At 39.6% G+C, this 25,097-nt stretch overlaps 1 protein-coding gene across 4 annotated transcripts in view; it reads right to left on the bottom strand.

Annotated features, from left to right (window-relative positions):
• Window positions 1-24,140, bottom strand: part of ASAP1 (ArfGAP with SH3 domain, ankyrin repeat and PH domain 1) — a 112,965-nt gene extending 88,825 nt beyond the window's left edge. For 2 of the 4 annotated variants that reach the window (XM_066566481.1, XM_066566472.1), the window contains exon 1: window positions 23,499-23,728. In XM_066566481.1, coding sequence (XP_066422578.1) covers window positions 23,499-23,624 — 126 coding nt within the window. In that variant the 5' untranslated portion in view covers window positions 23,625-23,728. Of the gene's footprint in view, window positions 1-23,498; window positions 23,729-24,105 lie in introns of those variants that run through there. The other 2 variants (XM_066566455.1, XM_066566464.1) reach the window with 2 other exon arrangements.
• Between the last annotated feature and the right edge of the window lie 957 nt (window positions 24,141-25,097).

Below are 25,097 nucleotides of genomic sequence, written 5' to 3' on the forward strand. Positions count from 1 at the left end.
TTGTGCACCTTGTAGTTTCACAGCTGCGTGATACAACAGCTAATCTAAAACCCCAAAAGCAAAAATTCTCCCCCTAGTTTTCACAAGGCAAAACTCTATGCTGGTTCAAATGTTGCAATGAATCCAAACACCTCTCTGTTTGGTAAGAGAACAGCTGATATAAAATTGACATTTCAAATTAAAACAGACTTTTACTAAAACACTTGGAATTTCGGAAAGATTGCAGAGGAAGACACAGTACATAGCATGCTGCATTTTTGACCAAAGAAACTTACACAAACCCTTTATTCAAATGCCAGGCTGTCAAAAACATACAACTATTTGAAATCAACTTCTCCCCTTAATGTCTTATAGAACACAGATGTCTTGGCAAGGTTGGCACAAACAAAAACCTCCAAGCTATTCAACCAGCTGCTTTGATTTTGTTATGCCTGAACAGTCGCATGCTCAGTTGAGACCTCTATTCTGTTTATGCCTTGAGTCAGTATAAAGCTTTTTGCTCTTTATTAGCAGAAGCAGTAGTTTTTAAATTATTTCTTGTGACACAAGGAAACAAAACAACCTCTGCAGAAATGACTCACCAATATTAATAAAAAAAACAAAAACAAGTCTTGAAAAATCAGTAAGTTGTTACCAATGTATGAATGTCTATAGAGCATACAACATAAGTTGGGTTGTTTTGTTTTACAAATCTTAAGATATATAACCAATATACAACCTCTTAATAAAAAAAATTAAACTGAACTATTGATACCCCCATGCATGCTCCCAGCCTGGAACAAACCCAGAGTAGCTCAGACCGTGTTTTTACAAGTTTCTATTAACAGCATGTGCAATTGTTGCAGTTACCCAATTAACAGGCCTTTACTGCATCTGCACCATACATCACCAAGGAGTATTATGACCAGAAAATACACTTTCCAAATCATCAGCAGTTTCCAAGCAACTCACTTGTCAGGAGAAGCATTACTTTCAAAAAGTACCTAGAGAGACACTAAAACATATATGTACCTTAAAGGTATCTTTTAGGGCTTCCAAAGATGAAACATAATTGCCAGTTTGCAGCCCAATCGATCTAAACTGCTGGTGGAAAGGAATGAAAAACAAGCTGTCCACGATTTTGCTTTGCCTGTAAATAGTATCCTCTGAGCTATCTCAAGTGCTCTCAAGAAGAATAACACATCTGTGTGGTCTTAACACCAGCTAAGTCATCACTGGTACAGTTACTGCACTACTGAACTAAGAACAGAAACTTTCCCTTAACACTGGCATCAGTAAACATAAGGGAGTAATTTTTAACAGGTCTTGCTACAACTCATTCACCACAAATCACAGCAAATAGGGACTATTTGCAATAATATGTTTATTAATATACAATTTAACTATTTCCACTGAATTGTGTAACATACATTTACAATACCTTTAAAGTATGAGCCATTCTTTTCTAAAGATGATGATTTTATTACAGTTGTGTTAGGAACAACTGAATGCACCTTATTCTGACAGAGGAACAACAATTACACATAAAAGTAATGGGGTTTTTGGTTTGTTTTTCTCAAATATTCATTCTACACCCTGTTTACACTTGATAAGCAGGTATGGGTCACTGTCTACTGTTATTATAAGTTGGAGGTCAGTTACCACAAAAACTGTAGACCTCATTGTGGCTACACACAATTCAATGCCTGTAATGATACATACTTATCCCATTCAGTACACTGTAGAAAATATGATTGCTGGTGTGTAAAGTCACAGTCTGTGCCATCAAAAAAAGGTAGCTCAGATTCTGCAGAATAACAACCTTAGCAAGCCACAAAAAGGGACAGAAAATTTTACCACATTCTCAGGCAAACACAATTGCTAATCAGCCTGTCAAATACAACATGCTAGTCTGCAAGACACCTTGACCCATATTTGCAGCTGCAAGAAAGAAAGAAAAAAATGAAAACTTTAAGTCTAGAGCTCTCCCTCTTTTCCACCCATGGCTTCAAGGATAAGATTAGTCATACACACAAACACTGCATCAAGGCTGGTTGCGCTTTCTACCAGGTGCAGCAGGAGGTGTGATGAAAGAAAGAATTCAGGACAGGCAGCTCTCCAGCTGACTCAGTGGGAGAGGGAGGGGAGAAAAGCTCTAAGTGAATTCAGTTGCAACTTTTTTAAACATCATTCTCCCAATTTTTTTCCCTACTTCGTTCAGAAACATTTGCACTGTGTGTCGCCATTCACAATCACGATGAATGTTTTAATTTGCACTCCATTTTACCATGGTTGGAGTTGATTTTGATTTTAAGATAACAAAATAGGTGGAATTTTTAATTCCAGCATGTAGCAAGTTACCAAAGACAGGTGTGCTACCGAACACCCAGCTGCCTATTACATCCTTTTGATTATTCAAGGGGTTATCAGAAGCACAAGTTCCCACTTCAGCTGGGATGATCCAAGCAGTGAAGTGGTATGACAGGTTAAGAAACTCAGAAATTGTGCCCACACAAATTGAGGATTTTCTGCAGCTGTTGTAATATCCAGAGGGTTTTTGACCCAACATAAGTACCGGTTCACGTGATGTGCATCAGAAACTCCTCTACGTACTCAGCAACCTGGACATCAGCACCCACTCATTATATCCATTCTGAAACATCTACAGAGGATGCACAGGAGCTCCTAAAAGCACCGCATACACTTCCAGACCAAGCCTACCCAAAGTCTGGTTCCCCCAAAATTGTCAAACTTGCTACACATGCAATAACTCTGAAAAACTGATTTAAATGTCCTTTAAGTACACTAACAGTCAAACTAGATCTTGGCAAATACTTTCAGGCACTTTGACATTAGAGAGTCTTATGCAAAGCATTGCACTATCAGCACTGTGTGCTGATGTCAGGCACGTTTTGATCGATGTTTCACCACTCTATTCTCTAATCCACAGCCATACTTGACAGCTGTTGTTACCACAACTTGGATAAGGACATTCTCAAATTCATCATTAAAATAACTTCTCTGCTAGGTGGATGTGCTATTTAGTGCATGTGGTTTATGTGGCAAAGCTTCCATAGCTGTGGGCAGGGCAATGAAAACAGGTTGCAAGGTGGCTCCTGTGAGAAGACACCAGAAGCTGCCTTCATGCTGGACAGAGTCAGCTCTTATTCCAAGAAGGACCTGATATATTTGGCAACAATTTTTTTTTAGTTTCAGTGGCTGCAATTTGCTTTTGATCTCAGGAGTAATTTTTTAAAATGAATTTACATTTTAAAATGTAAATTTAAATCCATCTATCATTTAATTCACCATTCATTCAACTTTATTAAGCAAGTTGTAACTTTCATGAATTAGATAAAGCTTCTCAGGTATGTGTCTCACAAACCCATTTAGTGAAATGATGTAACAATCAGTAAATGCTATTCAGTACAAAACAGAAGAAGTACACATCTGAAAGGCTAGTGAGAATACCCAGAAGGTTGCAGGTTGTCTCCTCAGACTTCTCTTAGGCAACCTGCAACATCTCAGTGGTATCCCTGGCTGAGAGCAACAACAGGGCTCAGCTGCCGCAGTGGTGCCCTGTGACCTGCTCAGGCCAGCCTGGGTCACAACACGATTACAGAGATGGGAATCCAGCTTATTCATCAGCCCTCAAAGAGCAATCCTCCTATCAACCATGCAGAGTAACCTTGGTGCAGGCATCTACTCTGCTCCTGGCCTTAAGCTGAAACCTGCTGGCTTCCTACACAAACACCATACACGTTTCAGTGCCGTCGTCACATACTCTGACCTTCCGTGCAAGTTCCTTTCTCTATTTCAGTTTCTCTTAATCTGATTAGTTAACACCTGTGACACCTGGCTGTAGTACCAGCTCACCCACATGACTTCAGGCAGAAGTTTACAGTGAAAGTTTAAATGAAATTGAGACTGAGGAAACAAAAAAAAAACAGCTTCCGTTTGCTGTAAGTAATGACTTGCAGAGCATAACTACTCTTTCTCTTCCTAAACAGTATTTTAGTTTAAATATGCCACCAAATGTAAATTTCTGCTAATTTTATGAAGTCATCTCTTAAGACTGTAAATAGTTTCCATTAGACTAAAAAAACACTTATCTAAAATTAACTGAAAAACAAACAAATACTCAGAACATGAACAGAAAATAAAATTAACATACAATTTACTGTCTATCATAAGAAAAATATAAAAAGCAAGCACAGAGCATGACATCAAGACTGTAATATTTTAAGTAATGATTTTAATGACCACATGGGGGATAACCTATTATATGCAACTTTAGTACTAACATGCTGCAAAAAAATATTACAGTCCTTTGTAAAAAACAAACAAAACAAACAAAAAAAACCAAACAAAGACCACTAATACAAAGAAAAAAACCCAAAACCACATCTTCTCCATTTTCTCTTGTGTAAAATTTAATCCCACAGAAGTCAGATAACAAAATTTTCTAAAGCCTAGGAGGTTATCTGGGGAAGAAAAGCTAAATAAGAAACATCAACAGTTTCAGGAGGAAGTACAAAACAGTACAACTGCAGTTTGCAAAGGAAACTAAAAAAGACAAAGTAAATATTACCTAGCACAGAACTACTCCCTAATGAACATCAAAGATCCCAAAAAACCCCACACTCTGAATACCTTCAGGCCTCAAAGAAATTCCTAGTTCAATCTAATGATACATTTTGCCATCCTGTAAAGTAAAAAAGGAACTAGATGAAGAGAGCCACATGCTGAAGATAATACAAAAGACTATTCCTCCACCCTGCCTGAAGAACTTCATCTCCCTTTCCATCCCTTTTTCTTTTTCACAGAACTTTGTCATTTTGCCCTCCCAACGCAATCCCAGTTGTGAGGCAGACGCCTTGTTTAAAAACTCTCAGCCAAAACATCCAGCTCAGTAAACAAAAGTTCTCCTGGAAAAGGAACCACAAATGGCCAATCAACAGGAACAAAATCAAGGAGAGGCAAGCAATTAATTCTTCAGCAGCAAGAGCCAAGAAGTAGCCATTGCTGTGGCAGTGTCCCACTGCACTGCTCGCTCCCTGCTCCAGGCACACAAGCCTGGTGAGAGGAGCAGGATGGCGAGGAAGGGCGGCACAAACACCACTCCTGCTGCTCATGCACCGACCCCCGGTTAAAGGGGACTTGTGCAACACCAGAGGCTCACCTGCCATTTGATTTAGGGAGATGTATTGAAACAAAGAACAAAGAAACTGCTTGGTTAACAAGCCTGGTGGGCTTACACCCTTTACTGCTGCCGTGCTGCACAGGTGATCAAAGAAAGCCAAGACAAAACCAAGCCAAAAGGCAACGTGAAAAAAACAGTTATCCTTTGCTTTGGCTAACAGTGTAACTAAAAGAGGCTGGCTACACATTTTTAAATCCACTGATCATGCCCACTTGAAGACTGGTAATCCCACCTTTCTCCCTGACCAACCCTATTCAGAAGTGGGGCAGAGAAGTGACATTCTTCCTGCAGAGAGGCAGAACTTCCTGCCAGCAGTGCCACCTGCACAATCGTGTCACAACTTCTCTTGCAGCACATGCAATAAAGTTTCCATTTCCTGTGCAGGCACTTGTGGTTAATGCAGCCCCAGCAGTGCTGAGCACAGGCTCTGCCCCACAGCAGTGCACTGACCCAGCAATGCACTGGCAGAAGGACAGGAGAAGGGGACAAAATCTGCTCTGTAAAGACACATGGGTAACATTGTAAAGAATAAATATTTTTAATTTAACTCATTTAACTAAGCAAGAAAAAAAAAACTGTAACATTGTGAACCCTACCCCTGATTAATTAGCCCAGTTTTAAGTACTCGATGTTTTTGAAGTAAGCATCTGCCCAGTTCTCAGATAACAACTTCAGACCAGGGTATCCTAATGTTCGCTGACCCACAGAAGTGCTGTCTCATTTTTCACACTGAAAGAAGGAAGTCTCCTGACATTTTGAACATCACCTCAGTGGACAAGGACAATGCATGGAAAGTATGTTCAGCAATCCCACTTGAATTTAGATGCTCCAGTCTCTAGTGTACTTCTAAAGTAAAATTCTTCTATAAGCATTCCACTCTTGGCCATGTTTTTAGCAAAGGTCAGCTGGCTAAAAGGGTCTTGTTTCCTGAAAACGTACAAACATTTGCACTATTAACCTAAGCTTTTTTGAAAACACAAAAACTTTTGCAAAGTACATTAAAATTATATTTAATATAAGATGGTCTCCTGATGAAACGGTATAAATACATACTTGTATTAAATTAGTACTCACCTATAATTCTCAGTATTACAGTTTTCCAACAAGGTATGTTGGAGATCTCCCATTCTCCAACACACAACTTCAGATCTTTGATTATAATGTTTTAAGTAATTGTACCTAAGAAAATTAATGTCTGTCATTTAAAAAATAGAGCTTTTCATAATGACAAAAGAGCCTGCAAATGAGATTACTAAAAGAAGACATCCTCCAAAAAGATGAAGTCATGGGCAAATAAGGAAATCATAGAAGCACTCTGCAAACTGAATGTAAAAATCACAAACCAGGAGATCTGCAGCAACAATTTTTCTAAATGCTCACAAACCAAAATATTTTTCAAACACATTGAAAGCAAAAAGGTTGTCTTAATTCTGCTGTGAACCTCCTCTCTCATTCCCACACCTCAAAACGACAAAGAAACTGACAAACATGGGGAGACAGAGAACAAAAATAACGCAAACCATGAGTTTGGTGAAGAGATACCGCAGGATCCAAGTCATTTAATATACTACAGATGCTTTTTGGTGAACAAATAGGTTTGTTAGCAACCTATTTGGTATAGTCTGAATTTTCAACAAGATCTAGCAATGCTCAACACCAAAGGTGCTTGATAAAGAAACAACTGACATGAGATGAGGAAAAGCCATTCCTCCAGAGCAGCAACTGCTTAGAATTAAAGGAAATAGGAATTAACTCCAAAATGTCCATTTTGCCATTCAAGTGAAGTCATCAGGAATCAGTTCTGCCATCTGTGCAGCTCAATGCATCCTACACTGTCCTGAAAGAATGTGGTTAGTAAAGTGACAAAGTTCACTGATGATATAAGATGTTCAAGAAAGAAAAATGAAAACTAGATGTGGAGAGGTCACGTAACTTCTCAAATTCAAACTACCCATTAAGAAAGCAGATGAAAAATACGTATGTAAAGGCATAAAGCAATGCACATAAAAAAGCATTTTTATAAATTTACATATATAATGTAAGTCTCTGAAGCAACCATGACCATGGTAGACAAAATACATGCTGCAGTTTAAGAGTTTTCTTGAACTATCCTTGAATATTGAGGATACCAAACCACTGAGGACAGAGTAAAAAGCAGCACAAAAGGCATTATTATACCAAGATGGAAGTTCATAGTTCATCTGCATTTTGCTCTTTGTATCTCAAAACATTAAAAGAGAGATATAAGAAGGCAATTAGGTTGACCTCAACTATGGAAACACTTCCTAAGGGGGTGGGATTAAATATGTGTATGCTAATGTTCTTCAAACTCAAAAAGAAGTGATTGATGTAAAGCAAGAGAGGTCTACAGTCTGTAAGAAGAGAGGAAATAAACACAAAATGAATAATTATTTTCTCATACTATTAAAATGACAAATTAAATCATAAGGATGCAAGTTTAATTAAAAACCTCTGTTTTTTATCTTAAACACCATATAGGTAAGATGTGAAATTTACATTTGCATGGATGCTAACAAATTCTAATTAATGAGAAGGATATTCAAGACATCTCTGTGTTTAATAGTTTATCATCTTCAGCTCAGGAAATTTCTGAGCAGCAGATTGTTGAAATAGCATCATGGTTAAGTTTTCCTGTTAATGTTCTCCCCAAGACAGATGCTATAGATCAGTGATTGTTAAAGAGCAGGATACAGGCTTAGGAGAACTTGTGGTTTGACTCAATGCGGTGGCAATTTCTGGAGAAAAATTTGACAACCCAAACAAGTTTTGAGAATATCTAGAGCAAGTAAAGTTTTTACTGTTTCAATCATAGCACACTTCTCCACCCACAATGTGTGTTTCAATTCCTAACCATTCACTTTTCTCATTATTGCGTTCACATAAGCCAGGGAGTCTCAGAAGCTCTATGTTAATGCAGCTACAAAAATGGATAACAGGATAGAATTAACAGCAGGATGACTTGGACAGAACCAGTATCATTTACAGGGACATACACTGAGTTTCAGAACAAACTACCCACAAAAACAAGATTGACCAAGTTGTGAATAATACATTTATTTCTGCAAAATATAAGCAGCTTTTATTGAAAAGGTTGTTATCTAAGACTTGTGGAGGTCTTGCTACAAGCACTGAAGCATTTAAGAGCCATCCATACAGACTTTATATCAGTCAACTCTAGGCCCTTCAAGAAGGGACAAGATATACAAGGATGGAAAGCTGGGTGAAAAGTACTATACAAATGTTCTGCTCAAAGTCTGAGCAGAAATTAATAAAATTTCTTTTAAAATACTGCTCAATTTAATTTTAAGTTTAATACTGCTGAAATTTTGAAACACTGTCTACCTGTTCCTCAGCGGAAATGAAAGTTTTCTGACTCTAACATTTTGGAGGAATACCATGATGCTTCAACTCATTGAGTAATGAACTATACCTGGTCCCTAGCAGATCCTGGAACATGATCATAAACTTTCATTATCTACCTTTGGCTCTACATTTCATCACATATCTCATCCAATTTTTTTGAAAGCAACATCCAAGACAGCAGAACTCATTACATCCATGTATCATATGCACTTGAGGAGCACATCTATTATTTTGCTGTATGCATTTCCATTTTTCTACATAAATTGTCTCTTTAACCAACATAGTGTTGTACTCTATTTTGTTAATTCCATTATTAATAAAAAGAAGAAAAAATGCTTTAAAAACAGCACACAAAGTATGAAGTAGGGCTTCTTCAAACTCAGTTAAAAGCTTCCTAAGAATGGTCAAAATTGTTCTAAAGATTAATCCACAAAATAAAAGCCAATACAAACAAACCCTTTGATTACAGGAAGCCTGTTTGAGACTACAGTGCAGTCACATAAACCAAAGCTCATGAACCAGTTGAAGATCTTCCCTCTCACTAGTGGGATGATGGAAATAGAAGCCTTTGAGTATCCCTTCCAGCTCAAACCATTCTATGATTCTATACTATCCTAAACTTACCAACTGTCATTAAGCTTCAGGAGAGAAGAGACATGCCTGGGTCAACTCTTTATACATCAGCTGAATTCAAATTAAATGTCCATACTGATGAAGAGCGAGCACTGGTTGTCTATATCCTGCATGTGCATTGCTTAGTGGGCCAGAAACCACAGCACAGACACAGAAAAGCAGCAGCTCCACTCAGTTTCATACTGAGGTGTGTGTACATTTTTTGTATTGATGTGGGTGAATTTACCCTGACACACAGAGGGTATAAAGTAAGGTTAGTACAGAACACAGAAGCCCAGTTGCAGGCTCCATTCACATCTTAATTGTTACCACATGTAAGACACATCCCTAAATGACCATCTGTCTCTACAGACTTCCATTTTAATTTATCCCAGCCCAGCTTCCCAAAAGGCTAAGTGGTGCTCAGTGAACTGCTTTTTAAAACATTTTCAGTCTACTTTCAATATAAACTTCTAGGCTTGCATATTTTTCCTTCCCATAAAAACTACATGCTACTCAAATCCTGCATTGAAAACAGAAATCTTAAATTTTCTTTTGCCATTTTATGAGACTCTACTATAACTCAGAATTTTGCAATATGAATTAATTTACCTGGAGCCCTGTCAAAAACACTAAGATGACCTATCAGAGTTAAGATCTTCCATGAAGGTTAAGTGTCCAGTACATCAGTGTTTTGTAAAGTTTTCTATGGTCAATTAATACATTCAGTTGCCTTCCCATGGAGGCCTCAGTACTCTCTTCATTCAGCTAGACTACTCAACTTCAAGGCAAGTTCTCAGAAATTAAGAAATTCCAATTACTTGTCATGTGGAAAACACACAACATGATTTTTTGATTACCTCAGAAATTAAATTCATTAACTGGACAGAGACAAATCCACTTCTCTAGCATTCAGCTGACCAAGAGATATAAATTTCTTATTCCTGCAATTGCTTTCACACACCAGAAACAACACTAAGAAGACTTTCAGCATGTATAAGCAATAGTTAAAAATTCACACTATCAAACCCTAGTATTTTATACATTTAACTCATCTACAGATGTTTTCAGAGTGATCTAATCTTTATTTTAAAACTCTCAATCATGGTCAAGCTTTAACTACATTTATAAATTCTTTCAGCAGAAGCACCATAAACTCCCCAAATGGTGGAATTATTCAGCAGGTTGGTAGAACAGTCCATAATGACTGGGAAGTCCTTCAAACACAGCACTTCACTCACTGACATACAGGAATCACTAACACGACATAGGGTGTTTCTTGCACCTAATAACATTCACTACAGGTGCATCTACTTACTTTTAAAGCCTCAGGCCAAGCTCCAGATCTCCTCAACTATGAACAAAGTTCAGGTTTTCTTCCTCTACCACAAGATTATAGATTTGTTTCAAATTAGAGAGTCATACAGCAACTTGATGAGAGAACGATACTCCAAAAGGTCCTGTTGAGTAAGACTAAAGCACAACCTTCTGGTTTAACTTCTGGCACATGGACAAAGGTCCAGGTGCATGTTTACAACAGGCAAAATCACTCTATCAAAAAGGCATCCACCCAGATATCTTTGTACACATTGTACATGTGCTTTCAGCATACTTCAACTACAAGCAAAATGTCATCACTCCACCCAGTAGTTTCTCAGTTTGAGTCATGAACCAATCATTGATTTCATATTAATGCCCAAGTCTGTAATTGTTTCCCAGGTTTATAATATGAACTGTGCTCTGCACCAGCTACATTGTATTAACTCCTCATTTCCCTTTACTTTTCTCACAGGGAACACACAGGGAGTGTTTCAAAGGAACAGCTGCATTGCTATAAGAACAATCACACTATACCTTGCTCACTGCAGGACAAAAGAGACAGTTCTAATAAGTACTTGTCAATTTTATTGATGAGTTATCTAATGGCATACATTCATCTGGAGCCAATGAAGTAGCACCATTACTTGTAGGAACAAGTTATATGTCATGAAGCAATTGAGATCATGACAGAAAAAAATAAGGCAGGACAGCTTCTTTATTGTTACCATCAAAAGGCAGCAATAGAGAATAAAAAGTAAATCAAATCAAATTGAAAAGGAATACAGAGAAAGGGAGAAAATTGCTTTGTATGCAACCAGGTTTGGCCTTCCACACAAACATTAAAGCTATGGAAAAATACTCATGATTTTTAAGATTCAAAGAGACATTAATTGCTTTCATATTTACAATATGCACAATATTCACTGATTCATTTTAAAGGAAGCTGCTTTGCTGCAACTTGTTGCCTAATTAAATAGGATGAGAAAAACAGGAAGCTGTACTAAACTGCACATGAGTTCAGCAAATACAGCAGGCTTTGCTAAAGTAAAGCAACACCACTACAGCTGTTTTAACCACAGAAAAAAAAATTTGAAAAACCTGTCCTAGACATGGTGGAAAAAAGCAAGCAAGGAAGCATATGGAGCACTTCAAATGAAATGGGGAGACAGGGAAGGGCAGGAAGTGAATCTGAGGGTTTAAGTCAGCAGCAAAGAGCTTCATTAAACCTGCAAACTGTCAGCAAAGAAAAAAGGGCATTTCTTCTCATGTTTTCTCTGCCAGTTTAAACAAGGTCTCCTTCCAAGCACTTCCTGTGAAAGCTTGGCAAAAAAACTGCCACCAGAGGATTATAAACATTTTTAAAAAGGAGGATTTAGAGAGATCTAGCATCTCTTTCCTTATAACTGTACTAGTGAGCAGACAATATTTGGGCACTTGGGCTTCTGCAAGTGACCCCACCCCAAAAGATTTTACTTCTCTGTATGCTTGAATCACATCACCTAAGGAATGCCATTTTTTCCAAATCTGTGAGCAGACAGTTCTGGTATCATAACAGTGAAAAATAATTTAAGTAGGTCTTAACATCAAAGAGTCTCTTTAGGCTTCTTTCATCCCTCCCTGAAAGAGACTAGAGGTGGGGGAAGAAAAACCACAACCAACCAAAGGGGCAACAAAAAAAAAAAAAAACCACCACAAAACTTCCCCTAAAAATTATACCATTTTAAGTGCTGCAGCCATGACAACATACTAGAAAACTAAAATATATATATATCCATCTGCCTTGCAAAAGAATCAAAACTTTTTTTTTGTCCAAGTAGCTTTCCCCAAATCAAATAATAAAAGTTTAATTTTGGCAAGGTCTCATATGAAGAACAATTTGCAAAAGAACTCAAAGCATCGTTTATAAGGTTTGGAAAATGCACTGTGTAAGACCAGTTTTACAGTAAAAACAAACAGCTTTGTCAAAACATTTAAGGCAACTTCATTCAACTTTCTATTTCTAGTTAGTTATAAATTCTTGTCTGCTATAAACTCATTGTCTGTTTTAATACATTTCAACTTCATGACTAACACAGATAATATAAATTTCCAAGATAAGAGATTGAACAGCAGACATAGTCAGGATATCCCACTTGCATTGTCATAGCATCATCACTCTTCATTTAACAATTTTCCCCATAATTTTGACACTCAGTGAGGCAAGAAAAATACAAAGCCAAAACACAACCAACAGCACCTGTGTAGGTTAGATTTAAGCTACCTCCTTAAGAATTCTTAGTTAAAAGTCATCCATTCCCACTGATTTCACTAACACCATCACCATTGTAGGTTACATTATTAACAGCAACAGGATGGACCATCATGGTCCTGCTTACTTACAACGTGGCACAGCGTGGCACAATTTTCACACTCTGTTATACTCATCCTGGCATCATTTAACTTTATTAAAATTCAACACTTTCATAAACTGACAATTAACAAACAGTTTTTGAAGGTTGTAAACAGGCACTCTGTCATCACTGAACAAAAGCATCCTAAGTTGCTTTTAACATCACCATTACATTTTTCTAACAGGTGTCCTCATTTCCTCACTACACACTGCACAGAACAGCTCAACTACTTTCATTGTGTGGTACTTTCAAGCCTATGACACTGACATGTAGAAGTATTAATTAGAATGGGTTTGTTTGTTTTGCATGAGCATGTAGTTTGATTGTTATGTGTTTTTTATGTCACCAGCCTTGACTTCTGTAAGGCCTAGGACATGGTCACACACAACATCCTTGTCACTCATTAGGGAGAGACAGGTTTGATGGATACAGGTTGGATGACAAGGAATTGGCTCAATGACCACATCCAAAGTGTTTGAATCAATGGCTCAACTTCCTGCACCTGGGTCCAGGTAATTCCCTCTATCTAAAGGCTGGGGGATGAATGGATTGAGAGAAGCAGTTTCAAGAAAGCCTTGAGGATTCTGATTGTCAAAAAAAAAAAAAAATAAAAATCAGACATGAGCCAGCAATGTGCAGTTGCCAGTTGTACCCTTGGCTGCACCAAGAAAAGCGTGGCCAGCAGGCTGAAGGAGGTGAGGCCCCTCCTGTAGTGCTGTGTCCAATTCTGGGTCCCCAACATAAGAGGGACGTGGATCTGCTGGAGCAAGTCCAGAGGAGAGTCACAAAGATGATCAGAGGGCTGGAGCACTCTCCTGTCAAAGCAATCTGAGGGCACTGGGCTTGTTAAGTCTGGAGAAGAGAAGGCTCCAGGGGAACCTTATAGCACCTTCCAGTACCTATAGGAGGCTACAACAGAGCTGGAAAGAGACTTTTTCCATCAAGAGCATGTAGTGATAAGACAAGGGGGAATGGCTTCAAACTGAAATACAGTAGGTTTAGATTAGCCATTAGGAAAAAATTCCCTATATTCCATGATTTTAGAAAATGAGGTTTTTAAAACCTAATCAAAATAGGATATCTAAATCCTAGTGCAGTCTCACAACAAGACACAACTCTCCCAACAAACAAAACCTGCTATATTTTATTCTTTCCTGCCTCTCCCATCCCTAGTAAATCTTTTCTGTAGCACTTCAGAAAAACTAAGTTTTATATTAAGGACATTTCTTTAGGTATATTTCCCTCTTTAGTCCAAAATTCTTGCTTTGAGAAAAAAAAAATCAGAAGATAATTTACCTGAAAAGTAAAATATATTACAAGAAGAAAGGAAATTATTATAATAAATTCAAGGTGGGACCTCTAGAATTCAAAATTCAAATCACCTTCCTACAAAGAAAAGTTAATAATAAAAATTAACCGAGCAGAGACATAGTTCAGCTCTAATATAGTTATAACTTTACAGAATAAATTAGCTTTCTAGAAGTACAGATTGGTCATTTAAAAAGAATCACATAATTTTCCAACATTCAATAACTACTCAAACTATTCCTAAAAATCACACAAAGCCCCAACTTTGATAAGCTTTTTAACTGCACTTTTGCAGAGGTGTGAGTAGTATCCCATTTTCTCTATTAAAGTAGTCTCCCACTGAAAGAAAAAAATATCAGTTTTCTTACACTGGTTTTTTATTAGGTTTAAATGTGCTGTTTTTCCAAGAATAAGCTCACTGTAAACTCCTACCTGAAAACACAAAAACACATTCATGAAACTAAACAACCACTTTACTTTGCCTCCTTATGTTCTAAAAGATTAAATCATGCAGTCCAAACAATTTTAAGGAGCCTACTTCTACAGTCAAGTGGAGTTTTGAATGTCTCTGAGGACAAGAGGTTTCACATTCTCTCTGAGCACTTGTTCACCAGACTCATGGTTCAAAACAAACAAGCCCCCAAAATAATAATAATAGAAAACCACAAATACACCCCCTCAAAACCTTCTCAAAAGTAATCAGAATTTCTACTCTATCAGTTTTCTGCCTTTACATATACTACATACTTGGAGAAATCAATATGACCTTCCTTTAGTCTCTTGTCTAAGGCTGAAGAAGTCTAGTTTTCCCTCATTAAGTGATGTGCTCTAGGCCCTTAATCACCTTGGTGATCCTCACCTGGACTTGTGGCAGTCTGTAATTTCTTTCATGTATTGGTGAACCCCAAACACAGTACTTTAGATGTGGTCTCACAGTTCCTGACAGGGGGGAAGAATCACTATTTTCTAGCTGCAGCTTGACTAACACAGCCCAGTACGTGGCTGGCCTTTGTCACTGTGAACCCACACTCAACAGCTCATCCACCTGAGTCCAAGGTTCTTCCTCAGAAAACTGTCCTCTGGCCAGCCTGTACTGCTGCACATGGCAGCTCCATCCATCCCTGGGGCAGGATTTCATATTTCTCTTCAATGAGTCACACAAGGCTCCTTCTGTATCAGGCCACTTCTCCAGGTCCCACTGAAGGGTGACTGCTGCCAGCAGATTGAACAACTTGGTATGGTCCAAATAAACTTGATGAGATCACACTCAAGCCCACCATCCACCCAATAAAAAGATACCAAATGGCTCTAATCCCAAAACTGATCCTGGAAGGCACTGGTGCCACTTGCAACCAGATGCCAGCTGGACTTTGCTTCATTGATCCCCCCACTCTGGCTTGGCCACCCAGCCCATGTCCCACCCACCCTGCAGATCCCTTACCTGGTCCATCTCTCACCAGCTGGGACAGAAGGCTCCCACAGCACACCATGCCTAAGGTCTGACAGTCCTACAGGCTCTTGTTTAGCAGGAAGTTACCTCCAGTACCATACTGATTTTTAGCTCTTAACCAAGAGAAAACCAAGAAATTAAAATACTCTACTGGCATTGAAAGTTTCTATTTCTGCATCAGAAAGAGTTTTATATTTCTTCCGTTAAGAAATGTAACAAGGAGGATAAAACAAGAAAGGTCAAGATAGAGGTGGCTATTTAGAAGAAAGAAAAAGCATACACTTTCCAGCTTAACCACAGCAACAGCACAACTTCAGGCCTCTCTTTTCATCACTGACTAAGAGACAAGAAGGCCACGTGCACCCACATGCACATCTATGTGTGTAAAGGGGGAAATGAAATCCTTACATTTTGTTGCTTTTTCACAGGATCATTAAAGGATCCATAATCACCACAATCAAGCCCACTGTACTCCAAAATCTTACTTGTCACAATGCTTATACAAAAGCTCAGCGTTAGCCCACTGATAGAGATATTTACAACCCATTACATATAGCTATAGATAAATAACACAGATCAACACTCTCTCTTTAGAAATATAAAATAACTGTTTGTTGCACTTCTCAGCAGGGAGTGGACTTCAGCTGCTCTCCTTCAGGAAAGGAAACTCATGCCATTATCTCAGGGGTTTTTCTTTCTACTCACCAGTAAACTTTAGACCTCTTGGCCAGTATCAAACAAACCTGGCTGAACAGTCTCTAAGAGAAGTACCAAAATATGCTACTAACTGGACTCTGAAAAGTTTTCCATGATATATAAAAACACTATTAGTTGAGAGCCCTTTTTTTAGAATATGGTTATACTGTCTACCTTTGCACTTAAACAATACTGATAATTAGCATTCTCAGCTTGATTCTGCCTAATGGTTTTATTGCAAGGCACTATTCCATTCAAAATGAGATGCTATGATCTTTTTTACAATTATCCTCTGTAAATTTGCTTCACATCTGCTGTTTAAAAGTATTAAAAGCCATCTTTATTCATATTGTTACAAATCAAAAAGACAGTTATGAAAATTGAGTTTTACTCTCTGTACTAAGAAACATACTGGAAATTAAATCAACCAATCTCATTCTGTTCTGAATCATTCATGTGCAGTCCTTCAGTGACACCCTGCTGAAATACAAACATGGCTTTGTGGGTTGTTTCCCCCTCTCTGTTTTCTTCAAAGTACTTTTTCATTGCTCTTTAACTATGGAAGGTGTCTCCACAGGACTCAAACCTAAAGATTAAACTCAGCTTCAAGTTGTGTCACTTTAAGTGTCTCCCCTCCATCAGGGCCAAGTTCCCATGACTACATGGTACACACTCTGTCAGGGTTTATCTGCACAGCATACTGAACAGAGTGCACCAAAGAGCACTTTCACAGCTTCCTAACTGATGAGTAAACATGAAGAAGATTGTTGGGAGTTCAAAACAAGAAGCAGTACTTCTCAAAAAAACATATGAGGTACCAAATGCACTAAGTACTTTCATAAATATGCCTAAAATGAATACAAATTCTCAAAAGGCAAAGCTAATTCATCGTCCATGACTGAAACTTTGAGCTACTAGTGAGTGTTTCTTATTTTTCCTAACATCAGTCACATTTAAGTATAAGGAGACTGCCTGCTTATTACAGACAAATGCTTTGACTGCTATCAAATGAAGGGTAAAACTGATTACACACTAAATGAATAAATACTGTAGCATGCAAATATAAAAGCATCCTCAGCTGCATTTTAAATACAATACACTGCTGTCAACTCCATCTGTATCACATTTTCAGTACTGTGATTGGGAGCCACCCATGTGCTCCCACTGTGGCCTCTGAATTTCAGAATGCTCACATGCCCATCTTTACATCTCTGCTGCAATTTGTCATTCAATGCAAAGCAGCAACAATTATCCTGAGTTTTATTACCCACACAAATAAATTTTTCTAATCTGTTATTCTTAGGATGGTTTGCTATCGAAAGCATATTTCCTCAAAAACTGAAGATTGCCTGTGGTCTGTTACATAAAAAACCAGCTCTGAAGTACAAAGCTCTCTATGATGCAAGACTGCTTCTAACTGCCATAAGTAATAATTTACAAGATTAGGAAAAGCTGAGTTTGGATGCTGCTGGAGCTCCCTGGATTCACCCCCTAAAAATAAAAATATATTTTAATTAAAAAATGGAGAAATGCAAAGAATAGGATGTTCTAATTTATTTGTAGCAATTATATAGAAGTGATGCTTCAAAAGAAATTAAGTGATAGAAATTTTTTCTATGATTTATTTCTCTTGACACACACACACACACAAAATAGATCCTACTCATCACAGCCCAGGGTAATGAACAAAGTCTATGCAGAGAACCAGCAAAAGTTGAATCAGAATGGAAATGCTCCTGTTCTCATGCATGGTTTCACCTGCCTCCCTTGATAGAACACTTTGTCACTGGAAAAGGATCTTGGGGTGGAAAAGTGTATGGAATCACCACAGAAGATCTGATGTTATAGCAGTTTCAGAGCCTTACAAGTTTCAACAAAATTATAAGGAGGAAAAATGCTGTCTCCTCATCCTCATGCCAAAAGTCCCTTCTCACAGCAGAATAAGAAATAAATGCATAAACTGAAGCCCACAGGGAAAGCTACATATGGGAAACTGTGAAAATGATTCATACACAACATATTTTGAAAGAAATTTTTTTAAAAAGGCAAAGCAAAAAAAGCAACAACCCCATACTTTCCCCTTTCCCATCTCTAATCTTAGAGATGTGTCCATGACATGAAGAAGAACATGAGAAATCTTCTCCTTTCAAGCTATCTTAGATTGCACCAGACTTGCACCAAGAACAACAAAATGTGTATGAAGCTGAGCAGCAGCCAGACAGTCATTCTTTCAGTGATGTATATGCACACATCTGTTGTAGGACCAGCCTAGACTGACAGACTGCTGTGCGCAGGCAGATCAGCACAGTGAGAAACAAAATGAGCAACAATCATTGCAGGAATAGTGTTGGTTTGGGTTTTTTGTAATTAAAAACCAAAACATAACAAAACCAAAACCAAAACCTGAAAGCAAATGCAAACGTATCTGCAGCCAATCTAATTGTCAGAAAACAAATTTTGAGTTTTCAGCTTCTCACTCAAGTGCAAAAGAAAGGAAGAAATAACATTAATCATTTAAGATGTTCAAGTATTACAGAAGTACAACAGTGAAACAGACATTAAACTGCAAAATCAGCATCATCCCAACTGAAGCTATTCTTTATTTTATCATCAGCTTCTAGCTGTCCCTTCATATCTACCAGCCTGACTAAAGAGAATTTAAATATTTAAGCTTAATCTCTGTCTCCAGACAGTCCTGCACAACATCTGCTACTTTAAGAGAAAGACTCAGAACTGCCTGGTCATGATAACTGAGCTATCCCTTGAGTGCAAAGATGTCCTTTCAGCTGGAGCTGGGACACAGCAGAATGATAATCAAGACAGTCTTGTGGTGATCCCACATGTGCACTACTTATTCTCAGAACAGATGTCATCATTCTCTAAAAATTCCAGCTAGCTCACAAAGTAATATTAACTCAGTGATTAAAATCAACTTTTCAAAATCTATTTGAGTAATACAAATCATGGAGCTTCTGTGGATATAAAAGCATGTCTGGTCAAAACAAAGCAGAGGCTGTATTTTAAGAGACTGTATCAGTGATCTGTCTGTATTTATCATTTAGGCTTTTTACTTTAAAAAAGTAATTAGCCATCCATTTATATATGCAATAATTCCCTCTTCATATGATCATTACAGATTCATATAATGGTTTGGGTCAGAAGAGACCTTAAAGAGCATCAAGTTCCACCCCTGCCATGGGCAGGGACACCTTCCACTGGACCACGCTGCTCAAGGTCCCATCCAGCCTGGCCTTGAACACTTCCAGGGATGGGGCACCCACAGCTCCTCTGGGCAGCCTGTTCCAGTGTCTCACCACTGTCACAGTAAAGAATTTCTTCCCTATATCTAATTCAGTTTAAAGCCATTCCCTCCTTCCTGACACTCCACACCCTTGTAAAATGTCCCTCTCCAACTCTCTTGCAACCACCTATAGGCCCTGGGAGGCTGCTCTAAGGTCTGCCCAGAGCCTTCTCTTCTACAAGCTGAAAACTCCAACTCTCTCAGGCTTTCTAAAGGGCAAAGGTGTTGCATTATAAAAGAAACCTCCCACCTGCATGCAGAAATATGTTAAAAATATAATTTTTTACATGAATGTCAGATTATGCTGAAGAAATCAACAGAAAGGAGTACAGATTGCAAATTCTCTCAAATTCAACCTATAGTACAATATAATGGTTGTTTCTCCCTCTATGAGTTTGAGAAAAAACCCTATTATTTTAGCAATAGAATGAACTTGAAAATGTGCATTTACTTGGAGGCAATTACACAACACTCATGCTCTAAAAAAAATATATTATAAAACAATCTTGCAGCTCTTGTTAATTACTGTTAAAGAGGCCTAAGCCTGGCTAGAAATATGGCAGGGTCTTCTTTTTTATTTTGGTGTGACTGGATGATAAAAATCAAATCTTGGTCTCTTGAAAAGAGAGAAAATCTTCATAAATTTCAGTAGTTTTAAACAATGTAGCATGAAATTTTCCTATTCAATAAACTGCTATAGAGTAGCATGTTCTTTCTACTGTCTTTGATTAATATTATGACAGATTTAAATAAAGTTTGGGTGGAAGATTTTCTTTTGTTTTGTCTTTTATTTACATAAGTTGAGAACAGAGAAGTCCTTTGGAGGAGCACTTCCATGGTTCTCATTTTGTGAGGTATGTCTTTGTGCTTTGTTAGGCCTTCCACTGAAAACTTATTGAATGCAAACTCAACAGAATCAGTAAACATGTCTGCTCTGATTTTTCAGTTGAAACTTGTTCCAAAATTGCATATGACTGGATCCAAAATCTCCTCTGAAAATGATTTATATAGGAAAAAGAGTGGTAACTAGGAGATAATATGTAGCAATTCACTCAGCTGAACACACTGCCCCTCTACTGATGGACAAGCAAGTGAGAAAATCAGCAAATGAGTCCATCACCTCTTATTATTTCAGAAAACTTGTTAGTTGTGATGCAGGAACAGTAAGTTAACAATTTTTTAGTAACTTCACAGAACCAGGTAAAGGCATCCACACAAAACCACTTCTTTTACGTCACATTCTTTATGAAAAGGTTTTTCTTATCTAGCTACTGATCTGAGCTACAGCAGGAACTACAATGGACTCAGAGGCTGGGAAACAGAGCTAACTTTCATTAAATCTATTTAATTTCCCTTGCATTTCTGTTCAGAAAATAGTTCCAGTTTGCAACATTGCTTAGAATAAAGAAAATAATTAGTTAATCCACAAACTAGCTTATGGTCGCAGAGGTAGGTGCAGGTTGTGCTGAATTAAATTAGCAGTAAAATAACCTCAGATCCTTCAGGCAGCAGCGCCATAACAGCACGGAGCCTGACACTGCCTGCAAAAGCCCAGAGAGAGCTCCAGCCCAGATGCAACATTCAGTGAAAAATCAAACAGCTGCAAGGATGGAACCATCCCCTTTGCCTTAACACAGCAGGCTCACCACTGAAGTTCAGGAGCTGCTTGAGGAGTTCTTAGGTCACTCACAACACATCAACAACAGCAGCAGGAGCTACAGAACACCCACTTCAACCATTGGTTTTAATCCCGTGTTTCACAGAACTCACTGCTTCAGGTAAGCAGGTGTAGAGAAACCAACGCAGCTTGAAAGCAGCAGCAGTAAAACCATGTCTTCACTGTAATTGTAGCTCGCATGCACAAAGACTCCAAAGGAGCCTTTTGCTAGCCACGTCCTGACGGTATTTCCCCATGCAAATTATTAACTATAAATTTGGGAGAGTTGCAGATTTTTTGCACATGTTACAGTAGAGCCTGTTTAAATCTTGTTTCCCACCAAATAAAGCTTTTTTGTATTTAGAGATAATAAAAAAAATAATGCAAAGCAAGTCCAGTTTAAACTGCAATCAGTTCAAATAGGGCACATAAAACAGTTATACAAACAAAAGAAATTCAAAGAAGAGTAACACAAGCAATAGAAGTACCCACCATTCTTTATTCCTCGATTTATTGTCAAATCTGACATAAAAACTTCAAAAATACACACAGTCCACACAAATAGTGAAGAACACTGTGTATTTATCTTCTACATTTTGTTTCTCTTTGGAAAGGCATTATCACATTCAGCCTGTACTGATGTATCTCCCAAACCATGAAAGCATTACACTGTATTCTTACCCTAGAAGTAAGTCGCCAGTGATGACAAAATATGTATTATTTAACTCTGTGCATGCTGTCAAGTATACTAATAAGCATATCAATGCCTGTACCTATTTCACATAGTTAAGAACAGGGGGCAGCAATTCTGTCGAACACTAACCTAACAGGTTGATTCTTGAGAAATTTATCATGGCTTAGTTACAAGAGAAAAGAAAAACCAAACCAGTTGCAGTTATGGAAAAGTTACAGATGTTAATCTAGGTTACATAATAAAAAGAAAATAGATAATTCTAAATGTGAACTTACAATCACTCTCGTCAGTTGCCCCAGACAATAGCACTGTTACAGTTTTGAACACAGACAGTTTTTATATTAAAACTTCAGCTGATCTGAATCTTGTGGCATTATATTTCCATACCCAAGACTATCAAGCAAAAACCATAATTAAATAATTAATACTCTTTCCTTGCATACCAAATGTTTTGCTCATGCCAACACATTCAGCAGAACTAAAAGACTCTATTAAATCCATCTCCTAGATACGCGCTGGCTCCTGAAGAATCGACAAATACTTGATGAACTAAGTGTATAATCCAAAATAACAACTAACTGCAACCTCTGCAACAATAGCAAAAATCTGTCTTCTTTCAGTGTCATCATGCTTGGACCTTCAAGCAAGCAAAAGGCAAGAGAAGAGCGGTACACTGTCTTCTTTTAAAGTCATTTGGAAGACATTTCCTCATAACCACGGACCTAGTCCATAGGAAATCACTCTGAAACATCAAATAGGAAGCAGTGGACTGATATTCCTTGGAAACCAGCTCTGGAAGTTTACCCATTTTCATGCTCCTATTTCTTGACAGCAGAGCAGGGTGAACATTTAAATGACGCTCATAACAAGCATGAAAAAACCCCAGCACTGAGGCTTCAAGGTTGAAGTGCTGAGACCGTATATAATCTCTTCTGCTGCATTAATTTGCTCCTCTCCTTCCACCAATTCTGTTTTCATATTATTTCCCTCTCTTCACATTCATCTCTTCATCCTTACCTCATTTCTTAAACCAAGTCTCCCTTGGCAGATTTCTGCAGTCAGAGTTCTGTGCTTACTTGATGTAATGAGTGGCTGGGGAAAACCTCTACTAATGCTCTCAAACAAAACTCACCCTTCATCTTCCCTCTGAAAATCCCAACATTCACGCATTTTTTTCTACTGCAACAACTGACAACACTGAAAACACCAAGAAGTACCACAGCAACATTTAAGTTCAGACAACTGCTTTACGCACTAATCTTTGAGACGCCAGAGCAGGAAAGCTTTCTGTAACTAGCTCAACACAAGGGCAAAGTCCCACAATTAAAAGACCAGATTACATGCATACCAACGCCTCTGGCTCCTGTGGATTTGGGCGGGTGGTGCTGCCCCGTCTCTGATGCTCTCTCAAAGGCATACAGAGAAAGAAATTAATAAAATGGAACAAAAAAAGAGGGAAAATGATAAAAAGCAGGGGATGGGGAGTGGGGTGTGGACGATTTACCTCTTCCAGCAGCGTGACCGTGTTCCTGCAGTTCTGCAAGCGGGTGGTGAAGCTGGAGGTGGTCGGGGAGTTGTAATCCTCTGTGGTCTCGGCGATGAACTCCGACACGGTGATCTGGTCCGGCATGATCCTGCCCCACCGGTAAAGCCCAGGAGAGGCCGGGCACACAGATCCGGAGAGAGAAGAAGCCAAGTTTCGAGGGGAAAGGTGGGGGAAAAAATAAGAAAACGAAAAAAAAAAAAAAAAAAGGAGAGGGAAGAAGATGTTAACAGCCAGTAGAGACCCGCAGCATCAAAGCACCGGAGCCGCAGAGGGAGGCTGAAGCTTCGCCCTCTACATCCAGCCTCTCCCCGGCCGCCCCCTCCTCCTCCGGGCAGGAGGTGAAGGGGGAGAGGCCCCCGCACGGCGCCCCTCGCTCGGCCCCGCCGGTGGGGAGCGCTCCCGCGGCCGCCTCCGAGCAGCCCAGCTCGGCCCCGCCGCGGCGCTGCGGGGAGGGCGGCGGGAGGGGAGCGGCGACCGCGCCGGGCTCAGCCCCTTTCCCCACCCGCGCCGACCCCCCCCACGCCCCCCGGCCCGGCCGCTGCTCCCGCCCGCGTCGAGCACTGACTTGTGCGGGCTCGGGCTGCGCCCCCCGGGCGGGGGAGGCGGGGCCGGGTCGGGCGCGGCGGGGCCGCGGGGCCGCGCTGACGGGCACCGCTGACGGGCACGCGCCGCCCGCCGCCGCTACGCGCGACAACGAGGAAGCGGCTCCGCGCAGGCGCGGCCGGCGCTCCCCTCCCCCGGCCCCGCGGTTTCTGAGGGGGGGAGGCTGCCACTCTTTCGTTTTCTTATCATTAAAAAAGGGTTTTTGGTGGGAGCTGACGCGGCGGGGGGTGCTGGGCTGCGGTACTGTCCCTGAGCGGGAGAAGGAGCTTCCCGCGCCTCTGGCAGCGGGGAGGGGAGGGACCCTGCCCGCCTCGGGCTGCGGGTCCGCTCCCGCTCCAGGGAACCCCCAGGGCGAGTCGGAGGCTCTCTTGTTTCTTTATTTCCCTTCCTTACGTCCGTCACGGGCGGTCGGAGCCCATCCGCCGGTGATGTGGAGCCGAGGATTCGTGCAGTTGAGGGAGCCACCCCTCTCGGCAGCCTTGACTGCATAGGTTTTTACGCTCCTTAGTCTTAGTTAATTTTTACGAAGTCCTGCTATGATTTAGAGAAGCCCTTGAAGTTGCTTTTGCCGATTTTGCGTTACAAGCTCTGTGCCTGAGCCTTGCCAGAGCAGAGCTGTCTCGGTGCTGCCGTGGCCGGGTCGCACAGCCCAGCGCGGTGGCCCCAGAGCAGCGCTGGTCCGAACCTGAACCGCGGGTTCACAGCCTTGTGTTCATTCACAAACAGTATTTCTGAATAGTTAACATCTCCTTTATCCATTGTTGTATCATGTAACTCAGGGAACTGACAGACCTTTTTTTTTTCTTTTTTTTTTTTTTTTAAAGCTTAAGTTTGGGGTCCCATATGTTCATTTCTAAAGAAGGCTAAGTCTCAGGAGGCTCAAGTAATTGTGGTCATCTGCTGCATCAGTGTGATTTATTTAGCCATACTGTGTGATTCCTCCTCCTTGTATTT

The sequence above is a fragment of the Molothrus aeneus genome, chromosome 1 (assembly GCF_037042795.1).
Source record: "Molothrus aeneus isolate 106 chromosome 1, BPBGC_Maene_1.0, whole genome shotgun sequence".
NCBI classification, from domain to species: Eukaryota; Metazoa; Chordata; class Aves; order Passeriformes; family Icteridae; genus Molothrus; species Molothrus aeneus.